Source organism: Cordyceps fumosorosea, assembly GCF_001636725.1.
Source record: "Cordyceps fumosorosea ARSEF 2679 chromosome Unknown scaffold_18, whole genome shotgun sequence".
Taxonomy (NCBI): Eukaryota; Fungi; Ascomycota; class Sordariomycetes; order Hypocreales; family Cordycipitaceae; genus Cordyceps; species Cordyceps fumosorosea.
Genome location: NW_017387318.1, coordinates 303700 through 320596, shown reverse-complemented (window position 1 = coordinate 320596; position 16897 = coordinate 303700). Strand labels below are relative to the sequence as shown.

The following is a 16897-nucleotide window of genomic DNA, read 5'->3' as shown; positions in this document are numbered from 1 at the left end:
CGGGGAGGTCTTGGATACTTGGGCTGATGAGCAGAGCAGGCAGGCATTCGGCTCGCTAATAAAACGACAAAGATCCGGTCGAAAGAACCATTGTGGCACAAAGGCCATCCGTCCGTCCGTCCGTCCGTGTCTGCTTGCTGCAAGGGAGCAGGTAACTAGTGATGGTGTGCTCGAGGACAAAAGTATTCGTACCACGACTCTGAGTTGAATGGGACAAGACAGACGACATGACACGGGAATCTGCCGCTCCTCACCTCCAATGGCCACGTCGCCTGCAGCATCCTGTATGACGAATGAATGTGTGTGACGAGACAATTCATGCTCGGGTCTCTGTGCGCGCGCAATACTCCGTACGATATGTACTCCGTCCGTACTTTGGGCAAAAGCAACGCGGGAGGCGGAAAAGTATTGGATACAAGGTACGGAGCACGGAGCACACACGGGTACTCCATACGACTACATGCGATACAGACCCTGCATTATTATTCGTAGCCCAACCGGCTAGTCACCCCGCGCCTTTTTTTTCTCATCTGTTTTTTTCTCTCGGTTTTTTTCCTCGATGGCGGATGGCGACTAATGCACGTCGGCCTCACCTCCGCAGTCGGGCAGCCATGTGTTTCTGCGTCTTGACGAACCATCCCCAACAAGCCCAAGCAGTGCGACCCCTCTTGTGCGTACCAAGTCTTTTCTGGCTGGCGGTGCAACCATCTCAAGACTGACGCATCGGTACCGCGGGAACCCAATTGAGTCCATATGGGATCAAAGACTGAGGACCGAACAAATCTTGTCACTTGGTCAACAAGACTCAAGACCATGCATAGTCTCCGCCGCCCAAGACCAGGTCCGGGGCGGGGGACCCTGGTCAGAGTAGGACTTGGGTAAATTGACTTGGCGACATCAAGAACCCGTTTGTCACGATGGTGGCCCAGCCAGCCAGCCCGCAGTAACACACACAAAGACAGGGAAAAAAAGTACAACCCTTGTAATCCGTACACAGGGCCGAAGATAACACATCAGACCCTGGCACAAGAAAAAAAAATCCGTACGTACACTATCTTGTGTTGATGCGGAGCCAAAACAATGCTTTCCGTCCGACCTGTGGTCACGCCTCCCAGCACTGCAGCACCAAGACTTGATAGACCTCTCCCCTCCCCGCCTCGCTGCAGCTTTGTCGTTTTTCCCTCTCGAAACATACAATTGTTCCTCGATTCACCGCCCGTATCAACCTAACCTCTCCCATCATCATCACATCATCCGCCTCACGCGCGGACCACGCCCGCCGTGAGCCCTATTGCTGCCTGACATCATCCCAACTCGCAGCATTCAACCCCCCAACGTGCACCCCATCCACGCAACACAAGTCTGACGGACAATTCTGGAAAGATATCCTCAAACTTTGTGTTAGTTTTTTTTACATTCCCTTTGTTACATAGCTACCAATCATCTGCTCTGTGAAGCAAGGTCCTGTAACAAGTCTCACTCTCTCCAACAACGATATCAGCGTCGAGTTTTGTTTCCCACATAGCTCTCACCTCACATTTTCCAGTTCATCTCTCTTGCTTCTCACCCCCGCTCTTCTCTCACAAAACCAATACCCAGAAACCAAACATATCACCATGGCCTCAGAAGAGCAAATTCCGGGTGTAAAATACTGCGAATATCGCAGCAATGTCTGGGACAACGTCCAAGTATCCGACTTTTCCAATGTCAACATCTATGAGCCTGAAATAACCGATGTGGAAGAAGACGAACAAGAATTAGGTGTGTACTTGAAGCCGCAGAAGTTAGGAGAGATATCTCAAAAATGGGATTTACTGACATCAACAGACATGGAGGACGCCGAGTACACAACAGACGCGCACCTGGAAGAGAACGACACTGAAGGCGTGCCACCCCCAAGTGCAGCTCCTGCAGCCGCCCCGGAAGAGAAAACCCCCAAAGCAAGCAAGAAGAAGAAGAAGGGGAAGTCCAAGTCGCCATCACCTGCTAAGGAAGAGAAAGCTCCCGAGGAGCCACCCTCACCCAAGGAGCCAGGCTCTCCTAGCTCCCCTACGTTTAAGAGCAAGAAGAAGGCCAAGAAGGACAAGAAGAAGAACAAGAACAAGGCCGCCGCCGCCGCTGCCGCTGAGGCCAAGGCACCCACCGAGGAGCCTGCCGAAGCCGCCGCGTCGGAGGAGGATGTCGCTGTGGAGACCGCGCCTGCAGCCGACGCTGCTGAGGAGACTGTTACGACCGAGAATGCCACTGAGCAAGATACCCCTAATGAAGCTGTTACGAGTACGACCCAGAACGACACCACTAATGCCGAAACCAATGACAAAAACAATGACGATCAACAACAACCCGAAACAAACCCCGCCGCCGCCGTCGAGGAAGCCGCCGCTGACACACCGGCGGCTGAAGAGGGCGCGGCCGAGGCCGCTGTCACCTCCGAGACCAAGGAGGAGGAGGCCAAGCCTTCAGAAGCCGAACCTCCCGTGGATGAGGTTACGAAGAACGATGATGTGAAGAATGATGATGATGAAGCGAAGACGCCAGCTGCCGAGGCTGAACCTGCGGCTGCCGCTGAGGGGGAACCAGCAGCGCCCGCGCCGGAGGAGAAAGCCCCGCCTGCCGAGGGGGACACCGCCAGGGCCACCACTGAGGAACCTGCTGCTGAAGTACCAGCTGAGAAGAAGGTGGACGGGCCGAATGCAGCTCCCGCCCCTGTCGAAGGAGGGCCCGCTCCTGAGTCTAAGGAAGCTGAGGCAGAGAAGCAGGAAGAGCAGAAGACAGAGGAGGCGCCCGTCGTCGAGGAAGCACCTGCCGCTGCTGCTGCTGCTGCGCCGGTGGAAGAGCAAAAGGCCGTGGAGGTCGAGGCACCATCTGCTGAGAAAGCACCCAAAGCAGATGAGGCCCCGGTTGAAGCACCCGCCGACGCCCCTGCGCCTGCTGAGTCCGTTCCCGAGCCCGCTGCCGATGCCGCCCCCGCCAAGGAAGAGGCAGAAGCGACCGCGGACCAGCCAGCCTCGGAGGAAACCGTGGCCGCTTCTGAGCCTGCGGCCGAGGAGGCGACACCTGCCGAACCCGCTGCGGCTGCCGCAGTGGTTGGGGAGGCTGACCCAGAGCCTGCGAAGAAGGACAGCGCGGCGGCGGAGGCTGTTGAAGAAGCTGCGGATAAAGCCCCCGAGGAGCCGGTTGCCGTAGCCGCGGCTGCTGAGGAGAAGGAGGCGCCTGCCCCCGAGGAACAGCCCGCTAGTGAAGGTGTTCCGGAGGCCGGGACTGCTGCCCCCGAAGCCGCCGCCGCAGCCGCTGAAGAGCCAGCTGTCGAAGAGACCAGGGTTGAAGAGACCGCCGCAGCCGCTGCAGCAACCGTCGAGGCTGCCGCCCCTCCGGAGCCCGAAAAGCCAGCGGAGACTACAAATGCTACGGAAGAGTCGAAGACCGAGGCTGCTGCCCCTGAGGAGGCTAAAGAAGAAGCAGTGGCCGAGCCTGTCGCTCCTGCGGAAGAAGCTGCTGCGGAGCCTACCCCGGCCGCTGAAGAGGCCAAGACGGACAAACCAGCCGTTGCCGAACCAGCGCCTGCTGCCGACGTTGCCGAACCTGCCCCTGCTGGTGAATCCACCGCTGAGCCCGAGGTTGCTGCTGATGCCGCAAGCGAGGAGCCACCTGTGGTGAGTGCTGCTCCGGCCGAACCCGCGGCCGACAAGACGGAGGAAGAGGCGGGTGCTCATGCCGAGCACGAACCCAAGGTTGAGGAGGCCCCCGTTGAGGCTCCCAGGGAGGTTGAAGCTGAGGTTGCGGCGCCTGCTGCTGCTGACGTTCCCGCTGTGCCGGTCGAAGAGAAGGCTGCGGGAGAGGCTGAGGCGCCTAAGGAAGAAGTCGCTGCCCCGCAAGAGGCACCTGCGGAGGCTGAGGTTGCGAAGGAGGAGGCTCCCGCTGCTGCAGCTGCTCCCGCCACTGCTGAGCCGGAATCTTCCAAGGAAGAAGCCGAAACTCCCACCCCAGAGCCTGTCCCTGCCGCAGATACTCCCAAGGAGGTTGCTGCGGAACCTACTCCTGAGCAGGCTGCTGTTGCGGCCCCTGAAGCCGCTGAAGAGCCTGTCGAGGCTTCCGCCGAGGCCACTCAAGAGGTTAAGGAGCCTGCTGCCGCCATCGAGCCTGAAACCGTCGCTGCCGACGAACCGGCCAAGGTCGAACCTGAACCTACCGCAGAACCAGAGGCTGCTACGGAAGCACCTGCTGTTGAAGAGCCCGCCCCGGTTGTTGAGGCTGTCCCGGCGCCCGTCGAAGAGAAGCCCGCGGACCCTGTCGTTGAGACCCCTGCCGAACCTGCTAAGGAACCCGAAGCCCCGGCTGAAGCGACCGAGACTGAAGAGCCCGCTTCTGCGGACCCTACTCCCGAAGCCGCCCAGGATCCCGCTGCTGATGTGACGGAGCCCGCCGTTGAGACTGCACCAGCTCCAGCGCTAGCAGCCGCCACGGAGCCTGTCGCTGAGGTCGCAGAAGCAGTCAAGGACGATTCCGCCGTCGTTGAAACAGAAGCCGCTCCGGAGCCAGTCAAGGAGGAGGCCACCGTCGCTGAACCTGAGCCGGTTACCGAGCCCACTGCCGAGCAGACCAAAGACGAAGCAACTGCTACCCCTGCTCCTGAGGAAATCTCTGCAGAGGTTACAACGGATGAACCCGCTCCTTCAGCTACCGAGCCTGAGGCTCCTGCTGCCGAGATCAAACACGAGGAGCCCGTTGCTGAGGCCGAGCCTACGACTGAGAGTACTCCCGATGCTGCTGCGGACGCCGCCAAGGAGGACACCCCTGTCCAGCCCAAAGCCGTCCTGGAAGAGACCAAAGCTGAGGAAGTCGTGAGTGCGGATGAGCCTGCTGCCGCTGTGGAAGCGGCCCCTGAACCGGTTGCTGAGGAGCCTGCGAAGGAGCCCGAGTCTGAGCAGGAGAAGGTCGCAGAGACTGCCGTCGAAGAGACGCCTGCAACTGCTGTCGAGGAGCCCGCCAAGCCGACGGAAGCGGTTCCACCCGCAGAGGAGTCCGCGCCCGTTGAAGAGACACCAAAGGCCGACGAGGTTTCTGCTGAAGCACCGAACGCCGATGCTGCTCCCGTTGTGATCCCGGAGGAGTCTGCCAAGGATGCCGAGCCGGCAGCCGCCGAATCCGAGCCCGTTGTGGAGAAGGCCGCAGATGCTGTCGCCGCTGACGAACCTGAGGCCGCGGCCCCGGAATCCACTGAGGCCGCCACTGAAGAGCAGCACAACCCTGCTAAGGAGGCAGCTGATGCTACCGAGCCTGAGCCTGCCCCTGTCGAGGCCCCTGACACACAAGCAAAGGTCGAGGCCGTGGAACCTGCTCAGCAGGCTGCCACCGAGGAGCCAGCCACGACTGAGGACGCCGTTGAAAAGGACAGTGGTGCAGAGCGAGAACCTGCTGGTGAACCCGCCAGCCAGGAAGCTGTGCCTGCTCTTGCGGCTGAATCTGCTACCGAAGCGGCTGCTGCTCCCGAGCCCGAGCAAGCAGTTGAGCCTGCCGGCGAGGCTGAGCGAGAACCTGCCGGAGAAGAACCCTCCGGCGAGGAAGCTGTGCCCGCGGAGGCCGTGGAAGCCCCCGCGGAGGCCACGGAGGAGCCCAAGACGGAGACTGTTCCTGCTGAGGCTGAGGAAGTCAAGGCCGAGGAGCTTCCTGCTGCTCCGGAAGCGGAAGCCCCCGTCGTTGAGGAGGTAGCTCCCGCTGAGCCTGAACCCCCTGTGGCCGCCGCAGAAGACACTCCCGCCGCAGAAACCGAGGCAGAACCCACTGCGACCGCAGCCTCTGAGGCTGAGCCTGCTAAAACGACCGAGGAGCCGAACGCTGCTGAGGTAGATGGTGCTGACCTTGCTGCTCTTGCCGCCGCTGCAGGCGCTGCGACCACGGCTGCCGTTGTCACATCCTCCGACGAAAAGGAAGAGGTTGCCCCAGAGCCCGCGGCACAGGAACCTGCTGCTAAGGAGGCCGAAGCTTCTCCCCTGGCTGAGGTCGAGGTTGCTCCGACCGCTGAAGAGCCTGCTCCTTCGGAGGCTGTTCCTGAAGAACCTTCTGCTGAAGCTCCGGCCGCCGAGCCCGTTGCCGCCGCCGAACCTGAGGTGGAAGAGGAGCCTGTCGCCGAGGAAGTGGAAGCTGCCCCCGAAGCTGAGACCGAAGCTCCTAGCGAAGTTCCTGTTGAAGCAGAAGCTGCTGCCCCTCCCGCTCAGCAGGAGGCCGGGGCCCAGGTTGAGGGAGAACCTACTGCTGATGTGGAGCCTAAGGTCGTTGAGGAAGTCAAGGAGGTTGAAGCAGTCGGCGAGCCGGTCGCCGAAGAGCCACCAGCTGTTGAGCAGGCTGAACCTGCTTCAGAGCCTAAGGCTGAACCCGCAGCTGAGCAGCCCGCGGCTGAAGAGGACCCTGTTGTTAAGGAAGTCGAGGCTGCCGAGCCTGTCGCTGAACCGGCGGCCGAGGAGCCTGTACTCGAAGCTGTTGCGGAAGAGCCTTCCGCGGCCGAACCCGCTGCTGAAGAATCTCCTGCTGCTGAAGAATCTCCTGCTGCTGAAGCTGTTGCTCAAGAGCCTCAGGCCGCTGAAGCTGAAGCTCCCACTACTGAAGCTGAGGTGCCTGCTGACGAGGAAAAGGAAGCTGAAGCCGAGGAGACATCCGACTCCGCCAAAGAGGCCGCCATCGCTGCCGCCGCTCTCGCCGCTGTTGCTGGCGGCGCTGCTACGGTGGCTGCTGTCAAGCATTCCCATGACAAGGTTGAGGACAAGGCCGAGGACAAGAATGGAAAGGACCTGGACGGTGAAAGGACCAAAGGTGAGAACGAGTTAGCTGATACCCAACTTGATGTTTCGCGTGTGAACGATACCCCATCCAATTTGGATGTTGTTGCTACGGAGGATGTGGAGGATAATGATGTTTCGGAACCTGCAAAGAAGGATGTACAAGATGTTGAAGAGTCAAAGGAGTCAGAGGCGTCGGAGACGAGCACCGTCGTCGCCGATGAGCCCAAGGTTGAGAAGTCTGTCGAGAAGGATCACGATGTTGGCAAGATTGCTGCCCTGGCTGCTGGCGCTGCTGGTACCGCGCTTATCGTCGGTGCCGCCACTGTCACTGCTGTTTCTCTGAACAAAGAGGTGGAGAACGGCCACGCACAAAAGCCCCAGACCCAGGCTGAGCCCTCCAGCAAAGCAATCGAGCAGCCCATCATGGCAAAGGAAGCTCCAGCTGATGGGACGCCGTCGGCCGCTGCGCAAGACGCAGTCAAACATGACGACAAACCTGCTGCTGAGTCTACGCCTAAAGAGACCGCCGAAGCTACCGCTGCTGAACCTACACCCGGCGCATCTGCTCCAGCTGCTGCTCCTGAGCCTGCTGCCGAATCAGTTGCTGAGCCAGCAACTCAGACGGTCGCACCAGCTCAGCCGGAGAACACAGCCGCGGCCAAATCCAATGCTGTTACAAGCGTATGGTTCCTCCTACTCTGGGCTCAAATGATGTTACCGGCTAACGCATCACAGTCCAAGCCGACTTTCTTCGTCTCTCTGGCCAGACTGATCCTCTCGCCCTTCTCGTGGCTGCGCTCGAAGCTCTTCAAGACCAAGGCCGCGAAGCAGCCAACCCCCCCTACCGAGGGCAGCTCCTAAGGCACCCCTCTGACTCATGACTATGAGATACTATACCATTGTGATTGTGGCAATTTGAGCTCTTATGATTTATGTACCCTTTCAATGTCCAAAAAGGATGTCATGTGATGCCTTGTGGGTTTAAACCGACGGTCAAATGGAGGCAGTTGGGAAGACAGCATAACGAAGCATGGTGATGGGGATGCGATGACCCTCACTCACCATTTGCGCACAGGACTGAGCCGAGCAATCATCTGCACGTCCGTCCGAAGAACCTCACATTCTTGCTACATGGCACTAATGCGCTGGGTTTTGCGTCTCAACGCGGGAAAGTGGCCGTCGGGAACTGTCTTGTAATTTTGGTGTATCTGTTCTTTGTACCCCTTTCCTTGGTGCAGTTGTCGTTTTGCTGCCTCTCACTTCTCACTTCTGAACGCTTCTTGAACAGTACATGCTAACCAACGAGTAGAGAGAACCAGGGACCGTCGTGAGGACCGTACTGAGGATGGCGAGCACCGCCATCGCAGACACAGGCACTCCACCTCTCACCGTGAGGAGGGTGACAGGGATGCTAGACGTCGATCCTCGCACCACGGTGAAAGCGAAGACAAGGACTCGAGACGCCGATCCTCGCATGCCAGTTCTCACCATAGCCACCGGCACCGGTCGGATGGCACCCGAGGTGTAGATGACAAGTCGTCGCCGAAGCGGCGCGATAGCGGCTACGCAGCACAAACTAGCAGTCCTTCGGGTAGCAAGCACAGGACGTCGCCAGACTCGGAACACAAACGAGCGACATCGGCGGAACGGCGACGGAAGCAAAGATCGTCTGAAGTGCCGCTGAAGGAAAGGACCGCTGAAGAGCAAGCCGAGCATGAAAGACGCAAGACTGAGCTTTTCCGCCGCCAGCGCGAGCGTGAACATGAGCGGGAACTAGCACTCCAGAGCGAGGAGCGCGAAAGAGCCCTGCAGCGGGAGCGCGAGAAAAAGGAGCGCGAGGAAAAGGAGCGCGAGGAGAAGGCACGCGCTGAGAGAAGACGCGCTGAGAAGGCGCGCGCAGAAAAGGAGCGTGCAGAAAAGGATCGTGTGGAAAAGGAACGTGAATCTGAACGGCGCCATTCTGATGCACGTCGCGCAGAGCGCCACAAGTCACATCGCCGTGACTCTACGCACAAGGAATCGGCAGCGCCACCAACCGATAAAAGTGTTCCAGATAGCGAGCATGAGCGCCATCGCCATCGACACAAGTCTCACCGACACAGCCATTCCCCCAAAGAGAGGTCGGATGGATCGTCCAGGCATCGCCCGAGCTCTTCTCAAAAGGCCGAGTCGACGCCGCCAGCATCGACCCGAGGCTCCGGCACCGAGGACGCCACGCGCACGCCAAAAGACTCGGACGCGGAATCCAAGTCTCATACGGGAGACGACGAGGCGCGTCGACGCCGCCGCCGTCACCGCGACGCCGAAGGGTCGTTGAAGAGCGAAGGCTCATCCTCACGACATGGCCATCGCGACGCTGATGGCTCACTAAAGAGCGAAGGCTCGTCTTCCCGACGACATCGCCACGCCGATGGCTCACTGAAGAGCGAAGGCTCGTCTTCCCGACGGGAGCACTCCAAGAGAGAGAGCACCAAGGACGAGCCCAGGGTACGCTCCAAGAAGGAGTCTTCGCGCAAAAACCCAGATTCGCAAACCGACGAAGATGCGAGGAGGAGGAGCAGGCGCCATGATCGCCAGAAGGAAGTGGAGGACCCCAAGAAATCGAGCGGCCTGAAGGGCGTGCTCAAGAAGCTATTCACAAAGAGCGAGAAAGAAACTGTACGAGGCACGACGCGATGAACATTTTGCTTTCTTTTTGCATGTATTACGACCTTTACGATTCTTATGATGTATTCTTTCAGGGTTCACTGGATTACGAAGACATGGCTTGGATGATGCATTGCGCTCGGTTGCTTTGGGACATGTAAAAAACGGAACTGCTGCGTTGAGATCAGCGGGTTATTTGATAGCTTTCTCACTTGTCTTTTTATTTCCTTTGCTTTGATACATAAGACTCGGATCTTAGCATCGTTTCCTTAACTGAAATTCAATTTCTTTGCCGGTTTTGCTGTTTAAATGGACATGTTTCTAAGAGCACGTATTTGACATGGACTTCTCGCCTGTACTGAGAACCACAGCATTGCCTATTTAGGAAAGACTGGCGTTCTTGCATTTCGCCGGCCGGCTGATAGTTAATCCGCAAGAGCCCTAACTTTTTTTCTGGTGGGCCAATTCACCATGGCAAAATTTATTGTGGGCTGCCCACCAAGCGGGAAGTTCACCACCAAGCGAGCCAAGGCGAAAACGAAAAGAAAAGTTCCCACTCTCACACATTCGAATCAAGCTATCCAAGGCGCAGGATTTGACCTCTTTGCGATCTTCAACGAACAAACTTTCAATACCCGATATCTACCAAATCCCCCCTTTTCAACATCCGTCGAAATGGCTCCCATTGCTGTATGTACATGACGTCGCAAAACCGCTTTGCTGCAGGTGAGAGATGGTCGTGAAACACCGTCTCCGCCGAGCGATGAAAAACAGAAATGCAGTAGGCTAAGATGTCATTGTCAATTTAGAAGAAGTCTGGCAAGGCCCAGAAGCAGACCAAGAAGGTGAGTTTTACAACATCCATTCCTCAAGCGATTCCAGCCCTGGCCAAGTTTGTGCATGTGGCTAACCTGCCCCGCGCGCAGTTCATCATCAACGCTTCGCAGCCCGCCTCGGACAAGATCTTCGACACCGCCGCCTTCGAGAAGTTCCTCCAGGAGCGCATCAAGGTCGAGGGCCGCACCAACAACCTCGGCGACGACGTCGTCGTCCAGCAGGCCGGCGAGGGCAAGATCGAGGTCATCGCCCACAACGACTTCTCGGGCCGCTACCTCAAGTACCTTACCAAGAAGTTCCTCAAGAAGCAGCAGCTCCGCGACTGGCTCCGCGTCGTCTCCACCTCGCGCGGCGTCTACGAGCTCAAGTTCTTCAACGTCGTCAACGACGAGGCTGACGAGGATGACGAGTAAAGGCGCAATTCTTGATTGAATTTGTGCTGGACGGGAAAAGTTCTTAAAAAACAATTGGGTTTTGAGAGTGGAAACACAACAACACTCGGAATGGGGCATGTTTTGCGGGAATGATACCCGGGATGGAGGCGCTTTCATACTGGTAAACCGGCTCGTAGATGGGCTGGCTTTTTTCCGGGAGAGATTTAGTCTCTATCATTTCGGAGGACATTTCTCAAATATACCGACCGAAATCTCTTGATTCAACAACTATGCGACTCCCATGCCAGCAACCGTGACTACAGTGATTATAAACCCATGAAATCGCCCATGTATTATATACACAAAGTAAATGCAATGCTTTTATGCCCAACCCATGCTCTACGGCAACGTTCTCATCAGACCCTCAAACGCGACCAACGCCATCGCGTTCGCCGGGAACGCCCTCAGGAAGCACGGCAGGAACCCGCGCCAGTACCCGCGCCACCCACCGTCGCGATACACCCCGACCGCCGCGTCGCGCCACCTCGGATACCTACGCACGCCATCGCCCAGCCCGCCACCCAGCGGATCCGTCATGACGCGCTGCTTGACCACGTCGACCGGGTAGCACGTCAGCCAGAAGACCTGCGCGGACAGGCCGCCGGCCCAGAAGTTGACCGCCGGCGCGGAGAGCGGCGTGTGGACGCGCATCCAGCGCGAGAAGAGGTCGTACGTGGACCACCAGAAGAAGAAGAAGCCGCGGAAGAGGAGGGTGGCGCCGAGGCCGTGGTAGACGCCGCGGACGCCGTGGTGGCGGTGGATCTTGGCGAGGCAGTCGAGCGGGCCCGAGTACAGCCGGCCGGCCTTGGTGGCCGCGTACTGGACTTGCAGCCGCGCCTTGACGTGCTCGACCGGCGCGGCGATGAAGGAGACGGTGGCGCCGGCGAGAATGCCCGCGATGCCGTGCCCGACGGACGGCAGCGCCGTCTGCGAGGCGGGGGAGGTGCGGGAGGCGGGGAGTAAGGTGCCGGGCGTCCAGAGGTCGACGTGGTAGAGGTGCTGCGCGACGAGGCGCCGGTAGACGCTTAGAGAGCCGAGCATGACGGAGTCCATGAACATCCAGCCAACGAGGGGCGGCGTGGCGCCCTTGTAGAGCCCGCGGACGCCCTCGAGGCGCACCGTCTGCAGGACACACTCGAGGGGGCCCTTGAAGCGGTCCGAGGTCTGTAGACGCACCTTGACGGTGTCAAACGGGTGGCCGACTGCACGATGATTGTGGTTAGCTTGGAAATTGTAGGAGGATAAGGGGAGACCTCGTACCTGTGAGCTTGGCGATGCCGCTGCCCACGCCGGCGACGAAGCCCTTGTAGTCGTGGCTCGGCTTGGACGGCTGTTGGGCAGCAGTGCCGACCTGCGGCTGCTGCTGCTGCGGTCGGGCGTCGGCCGCCGCGGACATGGCGGTGGCGGGTTTCTTCGAAAGGGAAGAAAGCGTCGGGGAAATAGATGAGAAGGTGTGTGGTGTTATAAGAACATGGGCAAGGCTCTGAGGTTGTTGATGGTTGATGGTTGATGAGGTGGGATTGGGCGAGGCGGCTGCGTTTTTTTGGTCCGATGCCGCTCCGACGCTGGCAAGGCTGTCTGACAGGGTTGGTATGTAACTAGCTGCTCGGGAACTGTGACCGATTCAGAAACTGTAAAAATACATATGCAGTAGATGCAGAAAAATGAGAAGGAGTTACTCAAGGCAAGGTAAAGTTTTTAGTTCGTTCTGGGGGCTGGAGCGGCATTGCTGTCTGTCGCTGTCCAATGCTGGAGGACATCGTCTTCACATGCTGACAAGATGGCTTGCCGCAAGAGCTACAATACCAACGTAAAAACTGTATATTGATCCGTCTATTTTGTTTTAACCCAATTCCAGCGCTGAATGTATGCAGTGTCAAAATAAAAAAATCTGTGAAAAAAATAAACAAGTAAAAAACCCAGTCATCATCTAATATCGAGGCAGTCCAGTCTTCTGTAGCAACCGCCGCAGGCGTAATGTCTCGTCTCGCGATCTACCCTCAGAACCCAGCGTGCGCCGAGTCCCACGAATCACCAAAGGACTGGCCGTCCTCCTCCGCCGTCCGCGGGTCCAGCCTTGTCAGGGCCTTGGCGATAGCCGCCGTGATGCCCGGGATGCGCGAGTGGTCAAACATGTTGAAGTGGTGGCCGTCCACGTCGAGTACATCCACGAACATGCGCTCGTCGTAGCGCTCCCATCCCAGCGCGCTGCGCGGCCCCGCGCCGCGGTCCGCGTCGATGGCCGCTGTCCAGTCCCACCGCGGCAGCTCCCACCGCGCGATCATCCGGCGCGCCTCGCGCATCGCCCGCATCGAGAGCACCTGGTTCTTCGTCTTGCCCTCCTCCTCGCGCGCCTGCGCCTCCGGGTCCTCCTCGTTATCCAGGGAGATGACCTGCTGGCGGCGCTCGGCGAGGAGCGCGGGGAAGGCGCTGTCGATCATGAGGATGCCGCGCACGCGCAGGTCCGGGTCGCCGTGCAGCTGGCGCGCGACCTCGAGGCTGGTCATGCCGCCGAGGCTCCAACCGCCGACGAGTATGTCCACCGGGCCAACGCCGCCGTTGTCGCGCCGCTTGGGGGTGAAGGAGTCGGCGGCGACGGCGGCGCGGATGCGGGTGATGTACTCGGCGGCCATCTCGGGCACACCGCCCTCGAAGCGCCGCCCGCTGAAGAAGTGCGGGTTGCGCACGCCGTAGGTGAAGCGCTGCAGCGGGTCCAGGCAGTGGTAGGCAAAGGTGGTGCCGCCGCCGTCGTGGAAGAGGAAGACGGGCGTCTTGCCGCTCCACGACTTCATCCGCGCCCAGCTCTCGGGCTGCACGAGCTCGGGGTTCTCCTCAATCATGCCGGGCATTGCTGGGCGGAGAGGGGGCGCCGAGGATCGGAAGAAGGTTGTCGATGGGCGTTGCTTCGCTCACCGCGTGAGTGTTAGCGCTTGGCGTTTCTTTCTTTTTCAAATATTTTCTTATCGGAGCGATGTTTGCCAAGTTGTCGTCAAACTGGCTCGGACACAGCGCAAGGTGGCGGGGCAATTTCCGTCTTACCGCACTGTGCGAAAGTTAGCGACAATTGCTGCCCAAGCACCGAACCTCGCAATACCAGGTGCAAATGATTAAAGAAGAATCAAGAACTGCCGGTAGATACTTTTCAAAACTAAGTATTGTGAGTTTATAAAATTTATCTTTTATCCCAACCTGCACAGCTTCGGCTGCAAAGCGAAGCGACGCTTACCTCATCGAGGTGTTTTAATGGTGTTTGCTATCTCCCGTCTGAGATGGTTATCTCCTTATTTGAGAATAGAATATTTAAAAGAACCCAAAGCTCTCGATTTTCGCGGCCGCTGGTCTACAGCCGTCTCAATCATGTACTGATACCTGCACGTTGTACCATAGAGCAAGCACCGCCTCTACTCTCAATCAGCACTCCCTAACTACTACTCCTTGGGCTCAGACGAGCCGGCCTGTCAGCGTCGGCTGCTGATACTCAAAGGAGGCTTATTTGCCGGCCCCGACGGAGGTACTGATGCCGTCTCGCTCATTTTGCTATCAATGGCAAGATTAGACTAGCATTCCACTCTTTCTGATTCGTAGCTTCACCTTTTATCGACTGGGTCTGTGCCATTTCTGTCATCCTTGCGTTGCAGTAGAATCTGCCGTGAACCGTTACTCTCGTCTAGAGATTATTGCTTAATATGCTACATATATACAGAAGAGAAAATTTCTCCTATTTCGTTGGACCATCCAAATAGCCCTGGAGCTTCCACAAAAGCAAGTGCAACTGCACCATGGTCTTGGTCGGCCAGCTCTTCAGCACCAGCAGCCCCTTATCCCTGAACACGTCCGACTCGCCGCGCAGCCTCGCGACCTCTTCCTCGCCCAGCAGCCAGTTTAAGTTATGAACCGGCATCTTGGAATCGTAGTTGGCGTCGACGACATCAAACGTCGCGTGCTGCCGCGCCGTCGCCCTGTCCTCCGCCCGCGGCAGCCACAGGATGCAACCGCGCCGCTCCACGTCCTTGACGTCCGCCCACCGCGCGCAGGGCTGCACAAACTTGTGATTCGCCACGGCTGCTCGGCGGATGAGCTCACCGGCCGCCTCGCGGCGCATCTCCCGCAGCACCACCTCGCTCATGTCGTGCCGCCACACTGGCGCGCTGGCGTCCGGGCTCACAGACATGCCCGCCCGGCGCGCGAGCAGGGAGCCCCGTAACCGCTTGTTCGGCCCCGACAGTGCATCGAAGACGGACTTTTGCGACGCGACGTACCCCGTCACCCGGGGTGCATGCTCGTCTGCGCTGCCAGGGCTTGCTTTGCTAGCTGACGCCGCGATGGGCGTCCCGTCTGCTCGTATTTCATGGTTTTTTTGTATGTGGCCGTAATCGTCGTTTGAGGGAGCTAGCCAGCCTTTCTTCGTTTCTGGATGTCGAATTACGTCGAATCGCTGTAAAAAGTATCGCGGTTGATGCGTCTTGGTGACGGGACAGTATCGCAGCGGTGTTGCCAGGGCCTGCGCTGTGCATTTGTTAGCTGTCAAAGGTTCAAGGGTCCCAATTAAAACTGCTTTGCATAGAAACCGTACCGAATGGGTTCTTCCGAAGATGCTTTTGGAACTGGCCAGTTGCTGGCCGCGGCGGTTCTTTTGCTTTTCGCCTCCGTGATTTGATCCACGCGGGGTCAAACAAGGGGGACATGGGCAGCTCGCCAGAATCGGTCGATATCGTCTTTTTCTTAGAATCGAGTGTGATTTTCTCTCCGTACTTGTCGTCGTTGAGCCGCGCGCCAACCTTTTCAAGCAGCGCCTCGTCCGTCAAAGAGGCACTGGCATGCGACGTCCATCGCCGACCCGCAAACGCCAGGTCAGAAGCACGCAGTCTGCGCGAAACGTCTGTCGTGCATCGCTTCATGCTGGCTCGCGCGAGTTGGCCTTTTGCACGCACGCGACAGCTCGGTGGTATCGCAATTAAAAGAGGATATCGTCGGAGCAAGAATTGGGGGCGCTGGAAATCATGTCGGGGTCTACCTGTGGATCCCACTTAAAACGGTCCCGCTAGCTGCCCTGCATGGAAGCTCCAAGCTTCCATGTGAGCTTTGCTCTTCCAACATCAAACTCCACAACCATGTATCGAACTGCGAGGATATTGCCGGCGCTGCGCCGATTGCCCACGAGGCAGACGAGATGCTTCGGATTCTCTGAATCGTCTAGGGCGGCACCAACTATGGATTATCTGCCGATGCCGTACATTGAAGAGACGTCTGTGAGTGGTGACGCAACAGCGGCTTGCCGCGGGAAATGCTAATTGATATGTAGGCCGCGGGTCGAAAGACATGTATGGTTGCAGAATGCCACGGACTACGATTAATAGGAGACTGACGCATTGTAGGGGACATTTTCTCCAAGCTACTTCAGGTAGGACCTTGCTGCCGGTGCGATAGACTTGCGACGCACTAACAAAGCCCAGGAGCGCATTGTCTGCCTCAATGGCGAAGTCAACGACTACATGTCCGCCTCGATTGTGGCCCAACTTCTCTGGCTGGAATCCGACACCCCCGAAAAGCCCATCACAATGTACATCAACTCGCCTGGAGGTTCCGTGACGTCAGGTGGGTTCAGCGCTGGCCCGGCACACGTTGCGACTCTCTAACAAGCGGCGAATTTAGGAATGGCCATTTACGATACGATGACATATATAAAGTCGCCCGTCTCGACAGTGTGCGTGGGCGGCGCGGCGTCCATGGCGGCCATCCTGCTCGCGGGCGGCGAGGCTGGCAAGCGGTTCGCGCTGCCGCACAGCTCCATCATGATTCACCAGCCGCTCGGCGGGACGCGCGGGCAGGCGTCGGACATTATGATCTACGCCAACCAGATCCAGAAGATTCGCGAGCAGTCCAACAAGATTATGCGGCACCACCTGAACAAGGCCAAGGGCCACGAGAGATATACCCTCGAGGAGGTCAACGAGATGATGGAGCGAGACAAGTACTTGAGTGCTGATGAGGCGCTTGAGCTGGGCGTCATTGACGAGATTCTGACGAAGCGAACAGATGCGGACGTCAAGGATGAGGACAAGGCTCAATCGTCAGGCACTCAGTCGTGAGACAGGCGTGGATAACGGGTTATACTGATGGGTTATGGACACGTGTGTAATAATTAGGAGACACAACATACCAAATTCCCTTGCCATAAGTTGCATCTGCTGGTGTTATAAAAGT

The 16897-nt window shown here is 58.2% G+C and overlaps 7 protein-coding genes across 7 annotated transcripts; 4 read left to right on the top strand and 3 right to left on the bottom strand.

The window, feature by feature from the left end:
• Positions 1–1616: 1616 nt before the first annotated feature.
• On the top strand, positions 1617–7637 carry ISF_06777 (hypothetical protein; the record flags this gene model as incomplete). The annotated part of the gene is made up of 3 exons (XM_018850381.1): positions 1617–1761; positions 1828–7457; positions 7512–7637. 3 exons carry the CDS (start codon positions 1617–1619, stop codon positions 7635–7637), a joined length of 5901 nt encoding a protein of 1966 aa, XP_018702421.1.
• Positions 7638–7916: 279 nt separating this feature from the next.
• ISF_06776 (hypothetical protein) lies at positions 7917–9455 on the top strand (the record flags this gene model as incomplete). Its single annotated transcript, XM_018850380.1, has 2 exons — positions 7917–7969; positions 8096–9455. The coding sequence occupies 2 exons, from the start codon at positions 7917–7919 to the stop codon at positions 9453–9455; spliced, it is 1413 nt and encodes a 470-aa protein (XP_018702420.1).
• Positions 9456–10097: 642 nt separating this feature from the next.
• On the top strand, positions 10098–10672 carry ISF_06775 (60S ribosomal protein L22; the record flags this gene model as incomplete). Its single annotated transcript, XM_018850379.1, has 2 exons — positions 10098–10112; positions 10232–10672. 2 exons carry the CDS (start codon positions 10098–10100, stop codon positions 10670–10672), a joined length of 456 nt encoding a protein of 151 aa, XP_018702419.1.
• A 360-nt stretch (positions 10673–11032) lies between these two features.
• ISF_06774 (Mitochondrial carrier domain protein) lies at positions 11033–12089 on the bottom strand (the record flags this gene model as incomplete). The annotated part of the gene is made up of 2 exons (XM_018850378.1): positions 11033–11895; positions 11954–12089. 2 exons carry the CDS (start codon positions 12087–12089, stop codon positions 11033–11035), a joined length of 999 nt encoding a protein of 332 aa, XP_018702418.1.
• Positions 12090–12693: 604 nt separating this feature from the next.
• On the bottom strand, positions 12694–13542 carry ISF_06773 (Thioesterase; the record flags this gene model as incomplete). The annotated part of the gene is made up of 1 exon (XM_018850377.1): positions 12694–13542. The coding sequence occupies one exon, from the start codon at positions 13540–13542 to the stop codon at positions 12694–12696; it is 849 nt and encodes a 282-aa protein (XP_018702417.1).
• Positions 13543–14411: 869 nt separating this feature from the next.
• ISF_06772 (hypothetical protein) lies at positions 14412–15591 on the bottom strand (the record flags this gene model as incomplete). Its single annotated transcript, XM_018850376.1, has 2 exons — positions 14412–15199; positions 15267–15591. 2 exons carry the CDS (start codon positions 15589–15591, stop codon positions 14412–14414), a joined length of 1113 nt encoding a protein of 370 aa, XP_018702416.1.
• A 213-nt stretch (positions 15592–15804) lies between these two features.
• ISF_06771 (Peptidase S14, ClpP) lies at positions 15805–16782 on the top strand (the record flags this gene model as incomplete). Its single annotated transcript, XM_018850375.1, has 5 exons — positions 15805–15942; positions 15996–16014; positions 16069–16094; positions 16147–16288; positions 16397–16782. The coding sequence occupies 5 exons, from the start codon at positions 15805–15807 to the stop codon at positions 16780–16782; spliced, it is 711 nt and encodes a 236-aa protein (XP_018702415.1).
• Positions 16783–16897: the final 115 nt, after the last annotated feature.